The sequence below is a fragment of the Paramacrobiotus metropolitanus genome, unplaced genomic scaffold (genome assembly GCF_019649055.1).
Source record: "Paramacrobiotus metropolitanus isolate TYO unplaced genomic scaffold, Prichtersi_v1.0 Parri_scaffold0000014, whole genome shotgun sequence".
In the NCBI taxonomy this organism is placed as follows: Eukaryota; Metazoa; Tardigrada; class Eutardigrada; order Parachela; family Macrobiotidae; genus Paramacrobiotus; species Paramacrobiotus metropolitanus.
In genome coordinates this window covers 1,331,893-1,352,827 of record NW_026570234.1, presented here as the reverse complement: position 1 = coordinate 1,352,827, position 20,935 = coordinate 1,331,893, and the positions used below count along the sequence as shown (strand labels likewise).

The 20,935-nt window shown below is 39.8% G+C and overlaps 5 protein-coding genes across 10 annotated transcripts; 3 read left to right on the top strand and 2 right to left on the bottom strand.

Moving 5' to 3' along the window:
- Nucleotides 1-963: 963 nt before the first annotated feature.
- LOC129584534 (alanine aminotransferase 1-like) lies at nucleotides 964-4,167 on the top strand. The gene is made up of 9 exons (XM_055476728.1): nucleotides 964-1,489; nucleotides 1,789-1,878; nucleotides 2,030-2,269; nucleotides 2,327-2,437; nucleotides 2,657-2,866; nucleotides 2,955-3,194; nucleotides 3,397-3,618; nucleotides 3,713-3,825; nucleotides 3,893-4,167. The coding sequence occupies exons 1-9, from the start codon at nucleotides 1,145-1,147 to the stop codon at nucleotides 3,981-3,983; spliced, it is 1,662 nt and encodes a 553-aa protein (XP_055332703.1). The 5' UTR covers nucleotides 964-1,144; the 3' UTR covers nucleotides 3,984-4,167.
- A 2,445-nt stretch (nucleotides 4,168-6,612) lies between these two features.
- On the top strand, nucleotides 6,613-10,601 carry LOC129584533 (acetylcholine receptor subunit alpha-1-A-like). Its single transcript, XM_055476727.1, has 9 exons — nucleotides 6,613-7,046; nucleotides 7,560-7,691; nucleotides 7,764-7,906; nucleotides 7,975-8,019; nucleotides 8,306-8,415; nucleotides 8,620-8,790; nucleotides 8,954-9,147; nucleotides 9,209-9,415; nucleotides 9,727-10,601. Exons 1-9 carry the CDS (start codon nucleotides 6,887-6,889, stop codon nucleotides 10,230-10,232), a joined length of 1,668 nt encoding a protein of 555 aa, XP_055332702.1. The 5' UTR covers nucleotides 6,613-6,886; the 3' UTR covers nucleotides 10,233-10,601.
- A 30-nt stretch (nucleotides 10,602-10,631) lies between these two features.
- LOC129584535 (uncharacterized) lies at nucleotides 10,632-12,734 on the bottom strand. 3 transcript variants are annotated; one of them, XM_055476731.1, is made up of 4 exons: nucleotides 12,218-12,734; nucleotides 11,950-12,130; nucleotides 11,196-11,476; nucleotides 10,632-11,075 (listed from the first exon to the last, which is right to left on the bottom strand). In XM_055476731.1, exons 1-4 carry the CDS (start codon nucleotides 12,435-12,437, stop codon nucleotides 10,813-10,815), a joined length of 945 nt encoding a protein of 314 aa, XP_055332706.1. In that variant the 5' UTR covers nucleotides 12,438-12,734; the 3' UTR covers nucleotides 10,632-10,812. The 3 variants fall into 3 exon arrangements, with proteins under 3 accessions (XP_055332706.1, XP_055332704.1, XP_055332707.1); XM_055476729.1 differs by having other exon boundaries at nucleotides 11,950-12,181; nucleotides 12,251-12,734; XM_055476732.1 differs by having other exon boundaries at nucleotides 10,668-11,075; nucleotides 12,251-12,734.
- Nucleotides 12,735-13,186: 452 nt separating this feature from the next.
- On the bottom strand, nucleotides 13,187-16,050 carry LOC129584486 (14-3-3 protein epsilon-like). Of its 4 annotated transcripts, none has more exons than XM_055476657.1 (7): nucleotides 15,765-16,050; nucleotides 15,181-15,290; nucleotides 14,644-14,871; nucleotides 14,334-14,452; nucleotides 14,097-14,252; nucleotides 13,824-13,902; nucleotides 13,187-13,759 (listed from the first exon to the last, which is right to left on the bottom strand). In XM_055476657.1, exons 2-7 carry the CDS (start codon nucleotides 15,238-15,240, stop codon nucleotides 13,598-13,600), a joined length of 804 nt encoding a protein of 267 aa, XP_055332632.1. In that variant the 5' UTR covers nucleotides 15,241-15,290; nucleotides 15,765-16,050; the 3' UTR covers nucleotides 13,187-13,597. The 4 variants fall into 4 exon arrangements, with proteins under 4 accessions (XP_055332632.1, XP_055332635.1, XP_055332634.1 ...); XM_055476660.1 differs by lacking the exon at nucleotides 15,765-16,050 and adding an exon at nucleotides 15,537-15,569; XM_055476659.1 differs by lacking the exon at nucleotides 15,765-16,050 and adding an exon at nucleotides 15,421-15,561.
- A 628-nt stretch (nucleotides 16,051-16,678) lies between these two features.
- Nucleotides 16,679-19,487, top strand: LOC129584593 (AP-3 complex subunit sigma-2-like). The gene is made up of 4 exons (XM_055476818.1): nucleotides 16,679-16,999; nucleotides 17,456-17,547; nucleotides 18,356-18,467; nucleotides 18,952-19,487. The coding sequence occupies exons 1-4, from the start codon at nucleotides 16,931-16,933 to the stop codon at nucleotides 19,255-19,257; spliced, it is 579 nt and encodes a 192-aa protein (XP_055332793.1). The 5' UTR covers nucleotides 16,679-16,930; the 3' UTR covers nucleotides 19,258-19,487.
- The last annotated feature ends 1,448 nt before the right edge of the window (nucleotides 19,488-20,935 follow it).

Sequence of the window (20,935 nt, the reverse complement as noted above, 5' to 3'; positions counted from 1 at the left end):
AGAACTGGCGGCTGTAGCCTCATAAGGTTCTTCCCGCAAAAATTTACTGAACCCTGTGCAACGAAATTTGTTGCAAGACAAAAGGTTTGGTTTGTCTGACCACAACTTTTGAGAATTTTATTACCTTTCGGCATTTTGTAGTCACTTCGTACTGGAAAATCGTTGTGGGCTGCATAGTGTGGCACAACTGCAGCTACAGTAGTAATATCAAGTAGAACGGCTGCCAAATGCTGCATGACCCTTTTCCAAGGATACGAAGGATTTTTTTAGTTTTAGGTAGCGCACGCGTTAGCACTTAATTAAATTATGATCAAGTGTCTTTTGTGCGTAAAATTCTTGTCTGCATCATGGTTGCATATATTTTGTAAAACATTTTTGACTATGCAATATGTACAGAATATACAAGTATTGTGGTACGTAGATGCAGGTAACTGAATTAGTCACAAGGACTCGGCAATTTTAATATTTGTAAGTATGCGCACAGAAAACCGCTGAAATCTCAGTCTTGTACTTCGCACTAGCGATTTCGAAGTCTTACTACTTATCTTTTTGTTCTCAGTTTTAAATGTGTATACCTATCGTAATGCAAGTTTAGAAACCTTCGGCGTTTGACTGGACACGGTTATACAGTAACTCAACATCATTAATGCCATGGCGCAAGCGATACATGTGGACTGGGGATCGGTACAATTAATATCTGCCACAGTAACAAGAGGTTTTTGTCATCGTTATCAGACACAACTTGAAACATACTGTACCCGTACCAGTTGTAGCTTCCAGCTGTCACAGCCGTCGTGCATTCTGGACTACTTTCTTAGTAATTTCGTACCAGTGGTTTTTGATAATTTTACGTCACAAGGTTGACCTCGTGGCTATGCACTGATACCGAAACTCACAAAGGCTTATCACCGCAAGAGCGAAGATCCGTAAAGCATCGTTGTATCAATTTGAATATAAGCTTGTAATGCCGGCGCATAACAATGTGCCGTCAGCTGCTGGTTAGTTTTGGCATAATTTTTCATTGCCGTAATTAACTAGCAGAAACCAGTGGCCATTAAAATAAATTTTAAGGTTTTCAGACAGTGCTGCTTCAAGTCAGCAAAAAAGCGTAATTATTCTAGCTCTATTCTACCATACGTTTACGATGGCGCAAAATGCACTACGACGATTTCGACCTTTGCAAAAACACACCCGACGAAAAACAATCAGCCTGAACTGGAACGGAACTTCCTGTATTTATGGCACCGCACAACAGACGCCAACTACTTCGATTGCTGATTTAATTCCTATCATGACCAGAAATACAACGGCGGGTAGCAGGAGAAATAACCCCAACCTAATTCGTTCAACGGAATTAAGGGAAAAACGGCGGAAAGTGCAGAAAACTCTAAATATTGATACTATCAATCAGGATATTCGTAAAATGGAATATGCTGTTAAAGGTCCGCTAGTTGTACGTGCCGGAGAAATCGAAAAAGAAATAAGTGCGGTAAGCGACGTCTACGGTATACCATTGATTACACCGTAGAATATTAATAATATAGCGAAAGTTCTATTAGGTACCTTTAATTTTTCTTTTATGCGTAGCATTTCATATTGAAACTGTCAATGTATTTTTGCAAGAAAGTCAACATGTGTGATAAGCTTTAATAAGTATCACTTAGTAGTACTAACTAAGTACTAAAAGAACAAAAACTGATTTGCTTATAACAGGTTTATTACACATATAACTGTCATGAAATAATCCAGGACATAAAATAGATTTAAAAATTCCTTTTTAACTTTTAGGGTATTGCAAAGCCTTTTGAAACTGTAATACGAGCAAATATTGGCGACTGCCATGCCATGGGACAACCAAAGGTCACATATCCCCGACAGGTACGGCATCAGTCTGCACATATGCATGTACAGTATTTAAGATAAAGCGTAATAACTTCATCATGGGCACGCTACAATACTTATCGCACAGCCCCGTAAACTATTTTTATTGCTTTGTGATGTGCATGTATGTGATATACTGTAACTTTAGGTTATGGCCTTATGCACACACGAGTTATTATTCGATGATCCTACGATCCCTGACGATGCCAAAGACCATGCCCGCCGGATACTTGCCAGTTGTCAAGGCCAGAGTTTGGGTTCATATACGGAAAGTGCTGGCTTGAAAATCGTTCGTGAGGATATTGCAGCATTTATTTCCCGGCGCGATGGATTTTCCTGTGATCCCGATAATATTATTTTAACAGCCGGAGCTGGAGAGGGCATTAAGGTAGGCAGATATATATGTCGTGAATCTCTGTTGAGTAAAAATGTCAATTCGTTACAGAATACTCTAGAACTTCTAAAGAACACTACCGGAAAACGAGCTGGAGCAATGATACCTATCCCGCAGTATCCACTGTACACGGCGAGCATCTCTCAATATGGCCTCTATCCGGTACAAATATACGAACTTTATAATAACACTTTCTAGCAGTACAAAGCTAAAACACTACTGCGATGTCATGTTACGTACAGAACTGTACCTTTGCATAATGCATTGAAAAATCAAGCAAATCAAATCAGCTTTCCCAACAATCTAATTTTTTCTCGTTTCATGCTCTGTGGCGAATATTTGTACACAACAGCTGGCATATATACGCGTTTCTAACTGCAGATTAATTACTATATGGATGAGGATAACGATTGGGCTTTGGACATTCAGGAACTGCGCAGAGCCGTCGATGCGGCTCGAGCAAATTGCGACCCTAAAGCCATCTGTGTGATAAATCCCGGCAATCCAACTGGTCAAGTGATGACGCGACAGAACATCGAAGATACAATTAAATTTGCGTACGAAGAACAGCTGTGCATACTGGCCGACGAGGTGAATTCATTATAAATTCATATTTCCAATGGGTTAAATTATTATACTCTGCTTCTGCAATTTTAAATAAACAATTTATTATCCGAAGGTATACCAAGGAAATATCCACTCAAAAGATCATACGTTCCATTCCTTCCGTAAAGTTCTGTACGAACTGGGATTACCATACAGTGATCAAGTGGAGCTAATATCCTTTCACTCGGTGTCCAAAGGGTACATGGGCGAATGTGGACTGCGAGCCGGATATCTGGAAGCGGTCAATATAGACCCGGCTGTATTCCAACAACTGATGAAGACCTTCTTGTTTTGCAGCAACACTCCGGGCCAAGTAAGGACATATGATATTGCCTCAAGTCTTTCAAAATGTTTTTTAAGTAATTTTCAGTTTAGAAGTTTTTTAAGTGCTTGTCAAGTGAACATGTAACGCCTGTTTGGAGTGGTAAATTTGCCGGTATAGTATAATTGTAAACCAAATGTGTTTTTTAATCAGTACCATCCATAATTGCATTAATCTTTCGATTGAAATTAAGGTTAGCTTGGATTGTTTGGTTCGGCCTCCGCAGCCGGGAAATCCGTCGTTTTCGCTGTTTCAACAACAGACCGACGAAATAGCAACATCACTAGCGGAGCGAGCAACGCTAGTCAGTGATCTGTTAAACACCATTCCTGGAATGCAGTGCAATCCCGTTTATGGGTCAATGTTTGCGTTTCCTCGTCTACGCTTACCAGAAACTTTCTTAAACAAATCTAAGGTAAAAATTATACGCCTTTCAGCAATGTTCTGGTAATAACTACTACGCATTTAAAAATTGTTCATTCAGACTGTCGTTGTTGTTACCATTTCAGGCAGCTAATCAGCCCGCGGATTTTCGTTACGCCATGCAGTTATTAGAAAATACCGGTATCTGCGTTGTCCCGGGATCCGGATTTGGCCAGAAACCCGGCTCGTACCACTTTCGGTACAATCAAAAACATTTCAAGCTTAAAGCGAGTAATAATAATGACCGAATTGTATTTACATTGTAGAACAACTATTCTGCCGCCCAAAGAAATTCTTATCGAGATGCTTGGCCGGTTGAAAGACTTCCATCACAAGTTTCTAGAAAGAGAATCATGAGCGCATATTCGCAAAGCACTGGGCAAAGTGGATCTCTTAAAAAGCTAATTTATTTTTATCTTGATCTTTTGATGATCGAACTGGAAATCGTTGAGGCGGTTATAACACAGTCAATGGTTTATGACATTATTTAAGAAGTGTCTGGGAGTGCGCGAAAGCGAAAGTTTTCGTGCATGCACACGCAGTTGGTCCCATGTACCGGGCCACTTCCCTCGAATACGGTCTAAAATTACAACCACAAAATTGCAACACTCATAATTATAACAAATCCATACATTAACAGAAACTTGGCACCTCCGCCACCTGCACCATGTAGAAGACTAGAAGACTACTACGGTGACAGCGCCGTTAACGATAGACACCGTTACGCCCAAGGAGTTTTAAGTGCGCTGGGGGTAACGTCGACGAAGATGCAATGATGAACATCGTGATCCATTGCCTCTCCAACGTCCAGCTGGCGGTGTGGACAATCGGTGGTTCTGCAGGTTCACAGCCATATACCTAATATCTGCATGACATACCGTTGTATTGCACTGATCACTCTAATGTTGGACACGTACTTCCGCCCGGAAGTATGTCTCCCACTGACCCTCGAGATAAGCGATTGTTTCGTCATGGCGGAAATCCATTACGACCTTTTCATGCGTACCGATCAGGGTGCATCATTATGCAGGAATTTTTTATGTATATACGTAATCACTAATAATTAATGCCAATTCCCATGTGATTAATTGTAGCCGATGTGCAGGACAAGGACAGTTCGGGTACGAGTTTCATCCTCACTGAACAGCTCCTACCCAAAGACGCTGCTGTATTAAGTACCAGCACAAGGGATTTTAACTGCAAGTTTAACGCCACATAATTTTATATCTATATGTGTATACAGGTAATTTCATTAAATTACATATTTGTTTATTAATGTGGTTTTAATTACCATTCCTTTAATTTAATTTCAAAGTGGAAGACTTTGCATTGTCGTCACTCCGTGATAAGCCACACCCATTGCACCATGGCCAGCATGGTAAGTATTCTTCGCTGTAAGTATAATGTGATACGTTACGATAGAAATACCGTTCATTCTGAGCTTATAATACCAGCATTAAATTAAGAGCTTGGATGTGGTGGCGGTTTCCGGCCGATGGCAACTGCATCTTCCAGTCCTTCCTGCACGGATGCCCGCCCACGCTTACGGTATGCAAGGGACAATTAGCGAGCTTGCCGGTTGCATTACAAAGGGTTGACTGGATAAGTCTGGATTGGATTGCATGTACAGTAGATGTGTTGATGGGAAGAAAAATAACTCTGCTGCACATTCGCGATGGAAAAGAACTGCCGCAGCTCGGGTACCTGCAACTGGTGTTGGACGCTGCATTATGCAAAGGTCACGACAATCAGTTGTGTCAAAATTACTTTCTCACTGAAAGATGATGTACATCTATTAAAAATTGATACAAACCCGTAGTACATACTGCATGGAGAATTTTCGCTCCTGCATCTTGCCTTCCGTACAGCTATAACTGCGTCGAATGGGGGTGACCCGGAGACGAGCATGTCCCATCGGCTGGGCTAACAGAGCCTATTTAAACTCTGTTGTCTGAACCTTAGTCCTCCAACACATATATTTTAAAACTTTTATTCTCACTGCAAGTGGCATCATTTCAGGCGGCTGATCAGCCGATTCAGTTCGCAGATTTTCGTAACGCCATGCAGCTATTAAAAAATACCAGGATTTGCGTTGTCTTGTGTTTAAGATTTGGTCAGAAGCCGGGCTCTTATCACTTTCGGTATAATCAACAAAATTCAAAATTTTATGCGAATGTTAATGACTGAAATTGAATGGTATTTATTTTGTAGAATACGCTTTTTGCCCACTAAAGAAACTACGTATTATCGATATGTTTGGTCGTTCAAAGAACTTTCACTCGTATAATTTTCTAGAAACTAAAGAGAATCATGAGCGTATAATAGAACAGCACAAGGGCGGAACGGATCTTTTAAAAATTTAATTTATTTTTTACGCTGGTCTTTCACAGATCGAACTGGAAATCTCTTAAGTCGGTTATAACATATACATCCGTTTTTGATTTTCTTGTCCCTGGCTTGATGTTTGCGCGCTTTAGACCATCTAGATGGTCTTGTAATTACAAGATCTTGTAATTAGCGGAAGTGACGCACAAAATATTGTCATTTAAAATTTTAAATTATTATTTCTAATCCCGGCTTGAATACTGGGTATAACGGAAAACAAATTGACTATCGATTGGAAATACGGAGAGGCGTGGCTGGTGCGAATCATTAAAACACAATTAAAACCTTATTGAATTTAGATGCTTTTGACTCGCACTTACAGGCCTATAGACTGGCCAAATAGCCCCAACGACAGAAGTGAATGTGCTTACTGACAAGTAAAACAGATATACCAACTGTGCAAATGTCCTGGAACATGGCAGATTAAAGTCTTGTTTATGCTGCCGTTCAAAAGTGCTTCTGCCACCGGAAGTGAGCTGAGGTGCAGCCTGCACGATCGCGATATCTATCTTTTGCTGATTTTCAAACACAAACGCCTGACTGCATCCAAGAAGTTTACTGATGCCAATCAACAGGCCGAATGTTTTGCCAAATCACGGCGACGACGATTGTGGTATTTAGATTCCGGTGATGGTAAAAAGGCTCTCTTTCGTGTAATTATTTTGCTGATTTAGGAGGCCATGTATTTAGTGACCGCGGTACGATGACTGCGCGATAAACGACGATAACTTATTTGTGGAAAAATGATTCCGCTCACCGCAGCGGTAACGTAACCGCAATCGTGCTGTACAGATATATGGCGCAGCGCGCTTAATTGCTGCGTGGTTTTACGGTTGCTAGTGTCAGGACCCGGAATCCATATTCTGTTCCCTAAAATGATAATGCATTACTCTGTATTCTGGAATACGGTCATCCCTTTTTTTTGGCTAATTGGCATTTTACTGATTACACAAGGATCAGAAGCCCGCTTAAGAGGAGGCTACAGCTCAATAAGCCGGAGCAGTAATGCTAATTTTCGGAGGAGATATTCTCAAGGTATGCCAGCGCAACTGTTTATTTCGACTATCGTAAGCCATTGCGTAACATAATGATTTTAATTACCCAAGTGTAAAATAATAATTTGCAGTTAATAAATAATAAAAACAATGGTTGTTTTCTTTGTTTACTTGACACCAACTTATTAGAAAGCCGTTGCGCCGATGTTGTAGAAATGCAGGTATTTCACTGACATAAAAAGCCGTTATACAAGAAGACTTAATTAATGTTTTAATTAAATATGGGAAGTCGTGCACGTACACATTTTTGTATGCACATTGCACATATCTGTACATTGCCCAATGTGTTTAAGTAGTCTTTGCAAATCCTAATAACTCGTAAGCGGTGAAGTGTTTTTCTGCCTACTCTATAACATAAGTATTTGCACAAACACATAATATATATGTTATAAAAAAATTTGAATCGATATTTTTCGAGAGGGATTTTTATGGACGCTGTGGTTTGATATTATTATATTGATAAGTGACATGAGCGTTTTTAATCAATATACAGGTTATAGTTCCGATGCCTGCGTGGATAGATATGCTAGGTGTCCAGCCTGGATGCGCAGTGGTGACTGCACTGCAAACTCCGTCTTCATGTTCGTGAACTGCCGGAAATCCTGCGGTCTGTGCACGCAGCAAGGTAGAGTATTTCCTGTATACCGACAATTCGGAAAATTCTAAGCACAAAGGTGATAATATTGCATCTTAACAGCGGCAACAGCAATATTCGCACAAGAAAAACGACTGAAATCCACACTGCTATCGGGATATGATCCGTTGTCCAGGCCAATTGAGAATTTCACGGATAGCATTGACGTCAGCCTTTCTTTCAGTTTGCTGCACCTGCTGTCGGTGGTAAATTAAGTTTCCATTTTTAAGAATTATTAATTACAGTCACGTGTGCTTATTACCCGTTTCCTTAGGATGAAATTAAACAGTCTTTCACCGTTCAAGGACATCTTAAATTGGTGAGTGGAGTATAAGCAAACATACAAAAGGGAACCTGGCTCATAAAGGTCATATGTTGCCTAAAATACAGCAAGAATCTCAGGTCAATAAGAATATCCGGTACTTCTCAAAAACAATGTATGCGTACGCAAAGAATATTGCGCATGCAGAATAAGTAGCCACTTCAGTGCGTGCAAGTAACATTAATATTCCAGATTGCACTGATATTTTGCAAGCATCTCCTGTACAGGAAAGCAAATATGTATGAACCAAACAAGTACATAAAACAGATTTTCTGACTTGTAGAAATGGCGGGATTCTCGACTAACCTGGGATCCCTCATTATTTTCTGAAATCCCCTTGGTGTCCATGCCAGCCAGCAAGATCTGGCATCCAGGCATCACAGTGGTCAACACGTAGGTTAATTACATGATATGTTATTGTTATTCGATTGTGGTGGGTTTATATTCATTTTGGGATTAATTTGCGATAATATACCGAAAGATGTTGTTAGAAAACATGCAAAATTTGGTATTCACTTAACATGGTTTATGTTTGTAATTATAAACCGTTAGCTGCAGATTTCCTGCGGTTTTGTTGAAAACTTTTATTAATTTTAGAGCAATCGCGAGTGAGCAATTTCTTCTCCCGGGCAATCCTACACCGGTTATGATTCGCAACACCGGCACTATCGTATGGACACCGCGCGTGGAGATTACCGCATTATGTAACATGGACGTCAAAGACTTTCCTGCAGATGTCCACAACTGCTCGGTGATCTTTGGACCATGGTAGTGCTGCTTTAGACAAGCTTTATGTGGTCGAGCACGTTCGCATGGTTACAACTGCATATTTGCACAGCGTAATAACAGCAAGGTTTAATAAACCAATCGATCGGCCTTCCATGCTGCATATTACTTCCTTAAACTTTCATTAATTTGTATCGTAATTTAGGCTACAAGACAGTGCGTCCGTTAACATTTCGATCTGGGATCTGGATGATGATGGAGAAGATTACAACGGATTATTAACTGCAATGTCATTGCCTAATCAAAACTGGGGTCTTCTTAGTGCTGACTTGAAATTCGAAGAAGACTACTTTAACCCGTGCTGTTCAGAGCCGTGGCCAGTTATTCATGCCGAATTTGGTACGTGCCCAATAAATTAGAATTTTACTTTTTTATAACTGTGTCTTCTGTATTCTTGTAGTATTCCAGAGGCACATTCCAGCAGTACGAGTTACCGTGTTCACCGTATTGATATACGTCATGATAACACTGTTAGCGCCTTTTCTTCTACCCATTCGGTCTTTACTACGCTTTGTCTTTGCCAGTGGTGATTGCGGGATACTTTTATTTTTCCTCCTACACCTATCACGTCTCATACCCAATTCTTCATCAACAATCCCTTTGATCGGTAAGTTGTTTTGTCGACAAAATTTTGTTTTTGAGCTTGCTTCCCCCTGCATCCTACTTTTAACGGCAATTTTCCGATTTTTTTAACGGTGATTTTTTCGCTTTTAACGGCGAAAGAAATTTTTAATTTTTTATTTATTTGTAGTAGTAGAATTATTTGTTATTTATTTTACAATTTATTTTTTGCATGATTTATTTAAATTTTTAAATAGAATGTGCGCGTATGCAGGGTGCAAAACTGTATATGTAATTACATACGAGTGAGCACTATATACTACGGATAACAGCATAACACGTCTTGTTTTCTTTTAGTTCAACTAACTATTGCCCTAATCATGGAAAACATACTGATCCTTTTGATCTGTGTTATATTATACCATCTATCATCGCCCTTAAAAAGCAAGATGTCGCTAAGACTGCCGGCACACAGTATTAAATGGAATTTCCTGAAAGTACTCATAGCCCGAATTCCCAAAAAAGTCCCCTTATCACGAAAGAATTCCACATATAACCGGTTAAAAGAACCTAGACAGGATTTAGTGGACATGCTACTAGCGCAACCCGGTGATGATATTGAAGAAGATCAAGAAAGCGGAGAGTGCAGAGACAAGTTTGCTGAAAATGCTCACGATTCCGGCAACATTAATGGAATTATAAATATAGCGGAAACTGATGGAAATCGCTCAGAGTCGGTTACCTCGAATTCGAAGGAAAAAGTGGAATGTAATGTGGACGTTGTGAAAGTGTTTAATCGGCTCGCGTTCGTAATTTTTGCACTGATGTTTACGATTCAAACCTGTGTACTTTTTGCCTTGTAGTTATTTAGAATGGATTTTAATTTTTTAAGCAGTTAACCCAAAAGACAGGATTGACAAGGATCTGCGTCGGCTTTTGTTAGAAATGGCGTGACGCTGTTCTAACGGTTATAAGCGACAAGTTTAAAGATTGCTGTCTCTTGGTTTAATTGCTGTTGATGATTTAACAAGATTTTTAATCGCTCGATAAATTGGTTTAGAGCTATGACTGATTTACTTACTGTCCTTCATGATCAGTGGAAATTGTTAAATATCGCAGTTCTTATTCAACATATGCACAATATTATTTTCATGTTTTGGATAAATGTACAGTTTACCCGACCTTTGTGTGTATGTAGCAGCCATTTGGTTCGAGTAAATACACCGCGCGCACACCTTGCACTGCTCATATAATTATGATGAGTGTACTGTATATGTACTACATATTAAAGGCACACTCTTGTAGAACGTTTTATAGATTAGTATAAAACCGCTGTTGAACTAATTTTCCGTAAACAAGTTTTGTAATTAAATGGCAAACAGTGTTCGTTTTTCTACAACCGATTCTGTACAAGAGCAATAGTACGTGTCCAATTAGTAAAATCTATTTACAGATCTTTATGTAATAATCCCATCCAACGTAGGAATTAAAATTTTCTTCCGGTACTGTAAAGTGATTATCTTTACTGAGAAGACATTCTCCAGTATTCTGATGATTGGTCCCGGTGCGCAGATAATCCACGGAACGACAGTTGAACATCGTCTCCGTTAGGCAGGCTTTCAAGCACTCCATTACGTTGTTGACCCGCAGTTGTTTGTCATTGTAGTGCAGAATACCGGCATTCGGTGTCTTCTCGAAATGGCACTCTGTAATAACAAACAACAGCATTACAATAATATACCGTTTCCGATCAGTGTCATATTCGGTTATGAAACAGTTCATATAAAGGTCAAACACAGTCAGTCAAGGTTCTGCTGATTACGTACGTATTGTGCCATCCGGACCGCGCACAGGAATGCGGCCGTTTACGTATTCCTGCAGGATTTCCAGCTGCTCGTTGACGTGCTGTGACATGTTGTCCACTTTGCTCTGCAGCTCCCGAATAATCAAGCCAGTCTGGTTTTCGTACATAAATTTTTCGCGCCATATTAACACCTCTAACTGGAGGATCTGGTTTTTCAGCTTCTCCATTTCAGCACGATTAGCCAGCAGTTCACTTTTCAGCTTTTGATTCTCTCCGGTTTCATGCAGAACTTGTAGTTCCAATCTATAAATCAGTTAAAAAACCCATTATCTACAATCTTTTGAAATTTTTAAAAATTGTGCGAAAAAAGCATTATTGATTTAACCCGTTAAATTCGTATGTGACCATATTAACTGCATGCAAGCATAAAACAACAAAAAAATTATTATCAAACTACTGAGGTCATTCAAAATCAGATATAGATATATAACTGCAAAAATTATAAGCAACGCAGAATACATGTACAGTACTCGTACTCGTCGTACATGTACAGGGTTATACATGGAATAGAGTATTACCGCAACTCGCAAACATTATAGTATGCTAAAAACTCAGCAGTAACAAGGTCACATTTCTGCTTGGGATATGATAAAATTAGATGTAAAAGTAGTGCTTATCCCTAAAAGTTTCAAATTTAAAGTTCAAAAACATTCAATAAGTGTGGGGAAAAAATCGATGTAAACAGTGTAAAATACGCAATCAAAGGTCACACTTACCGATGTCTCATTTCTCGATCGACCTGGGACTGAGCTTTTAACTTATTAATAGCCTCATTAACTTCTTCTATCAGAGCCGAATTATTTCCACAGGAATCATCTCTGACCACCGCGGCATTCTTGACAACAAAGCTGTAGGTCTCACAGACATCTTGCGATTGTGCTGCCTGTTGATTAACGGCTGCAACATGAGGCATATCGTTAACCCTGGCTGCGACTTTTGTGCGTAACTCTAAAGAAGAGAAATATAGTTCTCCATATTATTTACATTCTATATTGTTATCCATCCTATTGGACGGACCTTTGGGTTCGTTGTTTATCCGGCTGCGCTGTTCTTTCATCTGGACTTGCAGCGGATACACTTGGATGTTGCTGCTTTGCCGGGTTGCATTGAGATTGGTAACTGATCCGGCAAAGGCATCCGTAAGATCCACAAATAACAGCGATAATCCGACCACACTGGCATAGAATGTCGGCCACGTAAACATTTTCAGGTAGCAGGGTTTTTTTCTATTGTTACGTATCCCGAGATCGATGGTAAATCCAAGGATAAATGCAGGTCGTGGCGGAAATGATAACGCCTACATTAGCCGGTATACAGTAAAGCCGCACTCTGACAATATGTTTCACTACATCGTAAATTCACACCGTGGAGTGCTGAAGTCCGTCACGCGCGTTGAAATGGTAAAACGTTAGAAAAATGTAATATGTGACTATTTTTTCACTTGCTGTAACGCAGTGAAATTTTATGCATGACCTTCCTCAGTATGATTAGGTTTCGCAGGTTGTGACGGACCAAGTGGTGGATGGCCGATTATGACACCGTTATATACTGCAGCGTTTGTGTGCGTTTTAGAGAGGTTTAGGCATATTTCTTGAATTAAATGATATCGTTTACGGTAACGGTTATCCTATTTCAGGCAGTCCACAGGTCATTCGCAAAACTCTTTACGTACGGTCCGCACAACCGACAAGCGGAACGTGTTAGTTCCTTGACAATTATGACGAATCTTGAAATTACAAACTGCCAGTTTCTAACTTTCTGTAAGGATTTGTTTTATGTTGTCCTTATTGAAAGAAAAGGTAAACGATCGTTAGTCATGAATCACCAAAATTTTTGGCATGGTTCGGAAAAACTTACGCACTGAACGATGGCGTATGATACCATGTACTACAAATAACGGACTTCGAAATTTTATGACTGTCGGTTTTAACGTGTTTGGACTCTCGAAAAAAAACCTGTCACAACTGCTTGGTTAAAGCGATCGCATCATTTATCGTTCATCATTCACCGATAGTTCTTAAGCAATTAAAACAATAAAAACTAAAACCGAGAAATTCGACTACATTGCCTTCAACAGCTTAACTTAATCCATAAATAAAAGAGATCCGCGTTAAAAAAAGTAAGATCACAATCATAACAGCAGCCTGAAAAAGAAAACACAAATGCAGGTAAACAAATTTAAACAATCAAGAAGAAGCATAGTGAAATCCTCCAATTCACACCAATTCCTGTTGGCCAAGTGCCAACCAACAGTCCACTGCTTTCTATCCTCATCCACCACATCCATGACTGGATCAATGCAGATAATATAAGGAACTCTTGAAACGAAATATATGGACGTCACCATGGACATCGCAGAAAGACTTAAGTATCAGTATCCGGCATTCCGTTCAACTCCTTATCATCGGTAATATCGGAAGACCAGAGGGTAAAATTATCACGCAATAACTGCATAATCAGCGCAGAATCTTTATATGACTCTTCCGTCAAATTGTCCAGCTCCCCAATCGCATCATCAAACGCCGTCTAGATTAATAAAAATGCGCATGGAAGATTTGCAAGCGCTGAATGAACAAACGAAACATCAAACCTTTGCCAAACGATAAGCTCGCTGCGGGCTGCCCAAAATTTCGTAGTAAAAGACGGAGAAGTTCAAAGCCACCCCAAGTCTAACAAAAAAACAATGATTTGTGAAGATACTTGACAAAGAACGAAAATCAAAGTGCACTCCAGAAGTTTACTATAAAACAAAACTGCTAAACGAAATCCTAAGTGAGCTACGATTTACTGCTACAGTTTTCCCATAAAAGTAATTCAACAAACAACAGAACAAATCAATGGCGCAACATTCACAAACACTTACCGCACCGGATGTGTGGGCGCCAATTCGCCCATTGCAATGTCGCTTGCGGCTTTATAAGCCTGTAGAGCGTTTTCGCAAACCTCTTTCTTTTCAGCCGAGACCTCCTTCTTTTCAGATGTCAGAAATTCCGCAAGGTATCGGTAATAATCCCCTTTCCTAGATTACCCACGAGAGCTTCTTTGGTTTAACGTTTAAAACCTCAGGGAAAGGTTACCATAGATATAACTTAACACGTACATTTTGTAGTAGAAAACCTTCGACTCTTTATCGACGGCCTGCGGAATAAGAAACTTGTCCAACAACGCCAGAATATCGTCACACAGACGCTTCGTTTCGTTCTCCACATCCCGACGAAGCTGCAATAAGTCAAACAAAAAACTCCATTTAACGATATCAAGTTGCGTCACAGTCTGAAGATCAAAGGACATCTTATCACCGCACAGTCTGTCTACGCTATGCTTGCGGCTAGCCCTGTCGATTCACCAGGGCATACAAAGTCTTAATAAACACCGCAGTCTCGATGGGAAACTCGATAAAACGGTCGAACCTTTCTCGTCTGCTCCAGTTTCAGAGGACTGGCCGTCGGTGAACCCTCTTTGATTTTGGCCTCTTCCTTGCTTTCCAAACTGTGCAAAATTCTCCACGATGCGCGGCGTGCACCGGTGACATTTTTATATGCCACCGACAATAAATTGCGCTCTTCTGGTGCCAGTTCGGAGTTGATGGGCGCGGCCGTTACCAGATCCTTGGTATAACTCACCATTTCGTCATAACGCTGCAAAGGAAGCATACGTCGGTAACAATTCAAAGCCATGAGGCATAACCGAGAGGCGAGACTGCAGATAATTTGTCATCGTATAACAATTCGTCATATATAAAAGTAATAAAAGTTATAAAACCATCACTTATAAACAATCTGCAAGTTACACGTCAAGGAAATATGGCTGTGTACCGGGATATAAGAGCAGAAAAACGGGCAAAAAAACACCTCAATACAATATACAATATTATGTACCAACACTAACCGAAAAAAATAATCAGTTGAGCTTGAACAAGTTCAAAATTATAATAGATTACAACTCACTTCTGCTTGCTCCGCTAATTTTGCGCCAAAAGCCAAGTCATCTCTGCTCACCGCGGTCATTTCTTTCCAGAGATGTGGAAAGGATTTCTAAATTTCCCTTGCACGTGGCTCTATAAAAAAATAACTGGTGCTGGTTACGGACGAATCTGGAGAATGGATGCACTTAATCACGACATTGTCACATTCGCTATCACCAATCATTGGCACTGCACAATACGACAGCAAATACTGTAACACAACCTATGCGGACTTTTAACTGTTTGCGCAGCCAAATTGATAAGACACCGATCAGAAATACAAAACAGCTTTAGAAATAAATCAGAAACATTACGAATATCAAATTATTTACGCTTTACAATGCATGCCATTTACGGTTTCTTCCTATCACAGACGCAGAATCAGAGACCATTCAGAGCAGATGTCGCATAATGCAACCAGCAACAGGCACAATGCGCAGAATGATTCTTTATCAGCAGTTTTAGGATTACGTCCAAGACGGGTAAATCAGATCAATTAAGTAACGAGTAGTCATAGGTGTCATATCGCCTTATCTATAATTTGCTCTCATTCCAGAGCGAACGTACCTTTAGGCTTTACGCCAGTTCTTCGTTCTCGTAGTCGTATCCCAGTCTCAACGCTTGGTACAAAGCACGTTCTGTCCTGCTGCTGCGAGTACTATCAGCGTAACTCAGTGGTGCCACTATGTGATTTACAATATGCGAGAACTGAAAATAAAAAAAAACAACACCAGGTTTAAGAAAAAACAGTAAAATTTAAACAAAACCTGTAGGCTGCGACTTGCGAGTAACAAACAACTTTAAACAGAATAAATTTAATAAAAATCGAATGTTTTTCAAATCTGGCAAGTGGCAGCTCAAGAGTTTAAAATATAAACATTATTAATGGTAAAGCCGTCCCCTACAGGGGCTGGCAGTACGCAGACTAGAACGCGTTCATCACAAGTGCGGGAACATTGCGATGATTGGTTGTTATGGCGTAACCTAACAACCAATAGAAATTGCGCAACTCACCGTAGTATTAACATATTAGTGACACCTAATTAGTAGCACCTAGACATAATTGACTATATGCTTTATTAAAACATTAGTGACACCTAATTAGTAGCACCTAGACATAATTGACTATATGCTGTATTAAAACATTAGTGTCACCTAATTAGTAGCACCTAGATATTATTGAGTATGCTATATTAAAATATTAGTGGCACCTAATTAGTAGCACCTAGACATAATTGACTATATACTGTATCAAAAACATGGTTTGCTGAATTTTGCTAAGTTATGCTGCTAATGCTTTAATACAGCATATAGTCGGTAATGTCTAGGTGCTACTAATTAGGTGCTACTAATGTTTTAATACAGTACGTTGAGTTGCGCAATTTCTATTGGTTGTAATCACAGCCAACCATCGCGATGTTCCCGCACTGGTGATGAACGCACGCAGACTACTGCTTTTATTTAGTAAGGGGCACTGTATTTTGGCTGGCAGCTGGGTTTTGTCACTCAGCTGGCAGCGCTGGCAGTCAACAACAATGATTTTATTTTCCAACTTTAAAAATTAATAATGTAAAAAATAAATCGGAACCCTTTTTTAATGCTTAATACAATTATAGTTTGTTTGTACGGCTGTACGGTCCGTGTGAGAACAACAAATCCCTGTTTCTGACTGTAACTGATTCACTTAGAATACGATTAAGGGTCTGCTTAATCCCAAATTGTCAGATTCCAGGATGATCCGAGCTATCCTTGTTTTCAACAACCACGGGAAACCCAGATTAATCAAGTTCTATGAGCATTATGTAAGTCTTCCAGGATGGACTAAGTATTTGGCTGTATTTTTCGTTTGAACGTTTAGGAATTTGATTGTCCAAGATGAGCTGGACGTTCTGGAACTCTTAAATTCCCCGTTTAACAACATAGAAGTGCTGGCAACTAGATCTGCTGCTGCTACCTTAAAATGTCTTTGTTAACGAAATACGAATAGCCGAATAGTTTTTAAGTTTCCGTCTCTAGCTTAATAAAACAGCTTTTGAAATCGTTCATAGTAGTGGAAGTTGTTGTAGCGCCGTCAGAGGAGAACAACGGGATTTTGGTTACCTTCGGTAGAGTTCCTCTTGAATCAACTGCTTAAAAGTTTACTGCGCACTGCAAAATTTTTTTTTGCTATATGAATACGGGTTAATATTTAATAATCAGTCGGTAATAATATTATAAATAGTGATTGTATTAAATGTGGTGAATACGTGCATTTGCAGAAAGAGGATGTGCAGCAGCAGATCGTGCGAGAGACATTCCAGCTGGTTGCCAAACGGGACGAGAATGTGTGCAACTTTTTGGAAGGTGGCAGGTTAGCCAGAACTGTCTTTGTGAAAATTGCACATCATTTTTCATAATAGTCTCTTATTTTAATGGAAATGGCTATTGTCACCACCTCTTAATTTATTCTTGTAATTTTTCCATCAGCGGCTCTTTTTTAATTTTATTCCTGCCAGTTAGGTTGGCAGTTCTTGACCAGCGATCGAGGCAGTCCTTTACACGAAACAGCGGTTCCTTCCGGTGGACGTTCGAGGCCATCGTGTGACGACATGGAAGCCTTAGCCCGCATGTACATGACGCGAGACAGTCACACTGATACCGCATGGTGCTTTTGTCAGAATGTACGTACTAAGTATTCTGCCCTTCGCGTTCGTTGGAACGGTCGTTCGCCCGTGGTCTTTGCCATGTGCGCTTTGTGGCGGATTTATAAACTAGAGTCTTGCGCTAGTTTATATTTATTTCTGGCAACTTTTTTCGATCGATCAATGGCGAAAGTCTGGTTGGTGGCTTAAGAAAACCACAGAAAACCAAAGAAAACCTAAGAAACTTAAGAAACCAAAATAATAAGTACATACTATAATTATGCAGATTTTATTCTATCAAGTATACTTACTATAAAGTACTGTAAAATACTACTACTAAGTTGGCTGAAAGGTCAACCCAGCAACAATGTTGAAAAAAATGACCGAGGAGTGGCAATAGCCAAAGGGGGTGTCTGTTTTATTTAAAAAAAGGGAGTGACAATAGTCAAAAGGGCGTGCAAGGGGGTGACAATAGCCAAAAGGGGGTGGGAGGGGGTGACAATAGTCGCACCCTATTTTAATTGTGTATCCTTTCAGTTTGATTGGCGGATCGGATTATCGATTAATATACCGACATTATGCCACTCTTTATTTTGTTTTTTGTGTGGATTCGTGCGAAAGCGAGCTAGGCATTTTGGATCTCATACAGGTACGAACGAGTTTTACAGTGACTTATAATAATTCCATTTTAATTTGTAGTTGTTTCGGTTCTGCTGGTTACGTAACGAAATGTTTGTTGCTTTGCATTTGTTTATGCTCAATGTGGTGCGTTAACGCGCATTATTTACTCTTGGTAAGTATCACGTACTATTAAAATTTCGGAGGATCGGTGCAGTTGGTTATTATTAGGCTTTTCGCTTTGATTATGTTGGAAACGTTTTAGAAAATTGTAAACTCTGGTGTCTGCAGGAATGTGTGCTGGATTGAAAACAAATCATGTGTGAACCTTGTTATGTACCGTACGTTGTTTGCGCACAGTTGGATTAGACAAGCCACAAATAATTCCGCACTTATCTTTATTAATTTTGAAGTGTATCTGTAGACGTACGGGCTACAGTGCATTTCTACAGCGTCTTCAGGCATTGTATAAGTTAAAAACGACCCTGTAACCTAATCGAAGCACTGCTTTCTAGGTTTTTGTGGAGACGCTAGATAAATGCTTTGAGAATGTCTGCGAATTAGACATGATTTTCCACGTGGATAAAGTGCATCATATTCTTGATGAGATTGTCATGGGTGGAATGGTGCTGGAAACGAGTATGTCAGAGATCGTCATGAGAATTGAAGAGCAAACAAAACTGGAAAAACAGGAAGCCGGTCTCTCCTCTGCTCCTGGAAGAGCCGTGAATGCCGTGAAAAATATTGATCTCACACAGATAAGGGATATCAAACTGCCCGATATACAGCTTCCTGCGTTTAAAAATTTTAAACTGTCTTGATTTTCATTCTCCAAACTGATGGCATTCCTTTAGCGGCATGAATTTGCTGGTAGTTTAATCCGTTGAAGCGTTTTGCGGTTGGTAATGTCCGTAAGATACCGTAGTATTCGGCAGTAGTCGACACTGCTCTTTTATTCTTTAAAACAGCTATAAAGTTAAGACGATTTGCTTGTTCGTAAGCTGGATGTATCGACATGGGCGATATGAATTAAAAAGTTCAAGAAAAACAATGTGCTGTGTAACCTGTGTTTTATTGGTTGATCAGGATATTTATAGTGTAACTGTGAGTGTGCATCCCTTCTGTCTGTAAATGTTGGGAAGTGACCGTGTGTTGTTGTTATTCCAACTTCTACTGTGGTAGGTAACCTGGAGAAACTATGCTCTCCAAAATCCAGACTATGTATAAAATTATTTAAAATCAGAGACACGACGATGACTACACGTAAATACACGCATGCTTGATTGGAGGCTAATTCGGTGTCTTCTAAATTTTGAAGCTTAGCAGACATCGAATTAGCCGACACATTCTAGGCAACGCGGAGATGAAATGGTCAATATGGATATTTGAAGTATTCATTTTCTCAAAACGCACTGAGAAAACTCAGTTCCGAATAAAGATCTGGAGCAATAGCCGCCGACGCTATCCGAATAATTGCTTTATTTTTTTCCAGCAAACGTAGAAGTATTATATCTAAAAACATAAATTATACTCGTACATTCGGAGAGGGCTGGAGAGGCGGATACCAAGATTTTTATAAAATTCTCGCGTATCTGCCACTTGCCGACTGTGCTTGTAGATTTGCCCCGTTTCAGCTTTTTATGTGTCTGTTTTTAGCTTAAATTGTGAAAGCAAAAGTTCAAAGCAGAACACGTAAAACTAATATTGTCATATAGTACTCGTATACTATATTATTCACCGCACTACCGTTGTGAGTCGAATGCCGGGGATGATTTTCCTAGACAGGTTTCATTTGACAAAGATTTTCAGATTTGACAACTGTAGAGAAGCATCATTCGCAAATTAATTTGTTTTAATTAGCTAGCGCTCGTCAACATTTTTTTTGCTCTGCACTATCAAGTATTCTTCTTGTAACCCTGAAGCCCTTCGCAAACAATGAATTGCTGGAAGAGTCTGGGATAAGTGACCGACTTATTCATTGTGTTTCGGTTCATTTGCGTTCATTTGAATTTTTTACGCTTCCGCGGCTACAGCGGAATCAAAGGGCAGGGACGACCCCAACAAATCGGCAGATTGCAAGACACCGTCATCGATCATGATAACTTCTGAAACTACCTGAACACCGACGATCCTAGAAATGCATATGGTCAACGATATGCCCCTTTTTACTAACGCGGTCGCACTCCCGAGCTCCCATCGTTTACGGAAACTTCAGTGATTTTTATCCCTTAATCGTTGCACAGCAGAACTTTACTCGTGGTAAAACCCACACATGTCTATACGAGTAAGTCCAGCATACGCATATCGTATAAATACATATATTGTATTATACTGTATATACTTACAGTGCTGTAGAATTTTTATTGTAGTTGTGGGTAATTTGACTGACCACACAATGAATTTCTATGTGGCCCTGCTACTGGCATGCGCATCCTGTTGACACATTATTACACCTGACTGTTGTACCTGCTGCAGTCTGATCATATCAGTTAGGATTGC

Coding starts and splice junctions, on each gene's coding strand:
- LOC129584534 (XM_055476728.1), top strand. CDS start 1,145: ATGGCGCAAAATGCACTACGACGATTTCGACCTTTGCAAAAACACACC. Junction 2,438..2,656: donor CTCAATATGGCCTCTATCCG/GTACAAATATAC, acceptor TTCTAACTGCAG/ATTAATTACTATATGGATGA. Junction 2,867..2,954: donor TGTGCATACTGGCCGACGAG/GTGAATTCATTA, acceptor TATTATCCGAAG/GTATACCAAGGAAATATCCA.
- LOC129584533 (XM_055476727.1), top strand. CDS start 6,887: ATGATAATGCATTACTCTGTATTCTGGAATACGGTCATCCCTTTTTTT. Junction 7,047..7,559: donor TCGGAGGAGATATTCTCAAG/GTATGCCAGCGC, acceptor ATCAATATACAG/GTTATAGTTCCGATGCCTGC. Junction 8,020..8,305: donor TTCAAGGACATCTTAAATTG/GTGAGTGGAGTA, acceptor TCTGACTTGTAG/AAATGGCGGGATTCTCGACT.
- LOC129584486 (XM_055476657.1), bottom strand. CDS start 15,240: ATGACCGCGGTGAGCAGAGATGACTTGGCTTTTGGCGCAAAATTAGCG. Junction 14,453..14,643: donor AACTGGAGCAGACGAGAAAG/GTTCGACCGTTT, acceptor GACTTATTGCAG/CTTCGTCGGGATGTGGAGAA. Junction 13,760..13,823: donor GAGCTTATCGTTTGGCAAAG/GTTTGATGTTTC, acceptor TTATTAATCTAG/ACGGCGTTTGATGATGCGAT.
- LOC129584593 (XM_055476818.1), top strand. CDS start 16,931: ATGATCCGAGCTATCCTTGTTTTCAACAACCACGGGAAACCCAGATTA. Junction 17,548..18,355: donor AACTTTTTGGAAGGTGGCAG/GTTAGCCAGAAC, acceptor GTATCCTTTCAG/TTTGATTGGCGGATCGGATT. Junction 18,468..18,951: donor GCATTTTGGATCTCATACAG/GTACGAACGAGT, acceptor ACTGCTTTCTAG/GTTTTTGTGGAGACGCTAGA.
- LOC129584535 (XM_055476729.1), bottom strand. CDS start 12,437: ATGTTTACGTGGCCGACATTCTATGCCAGTGTGGTCGGATTATCGCTG. Junction 12,182..12,250: donor GATAAACAACGAACCCAAAG/GTCCGTCCAATA, acceptor TCTCTTCTTTAG/AGTTACGCACAAAAGTCGCA. Junction 11,477..11,949: donor GATCGAGAAATGAGACATCG/GTAAGTGTGACC, acceptor ACTGATTTATAG/ATTGGAACTACAAGTTCTGC.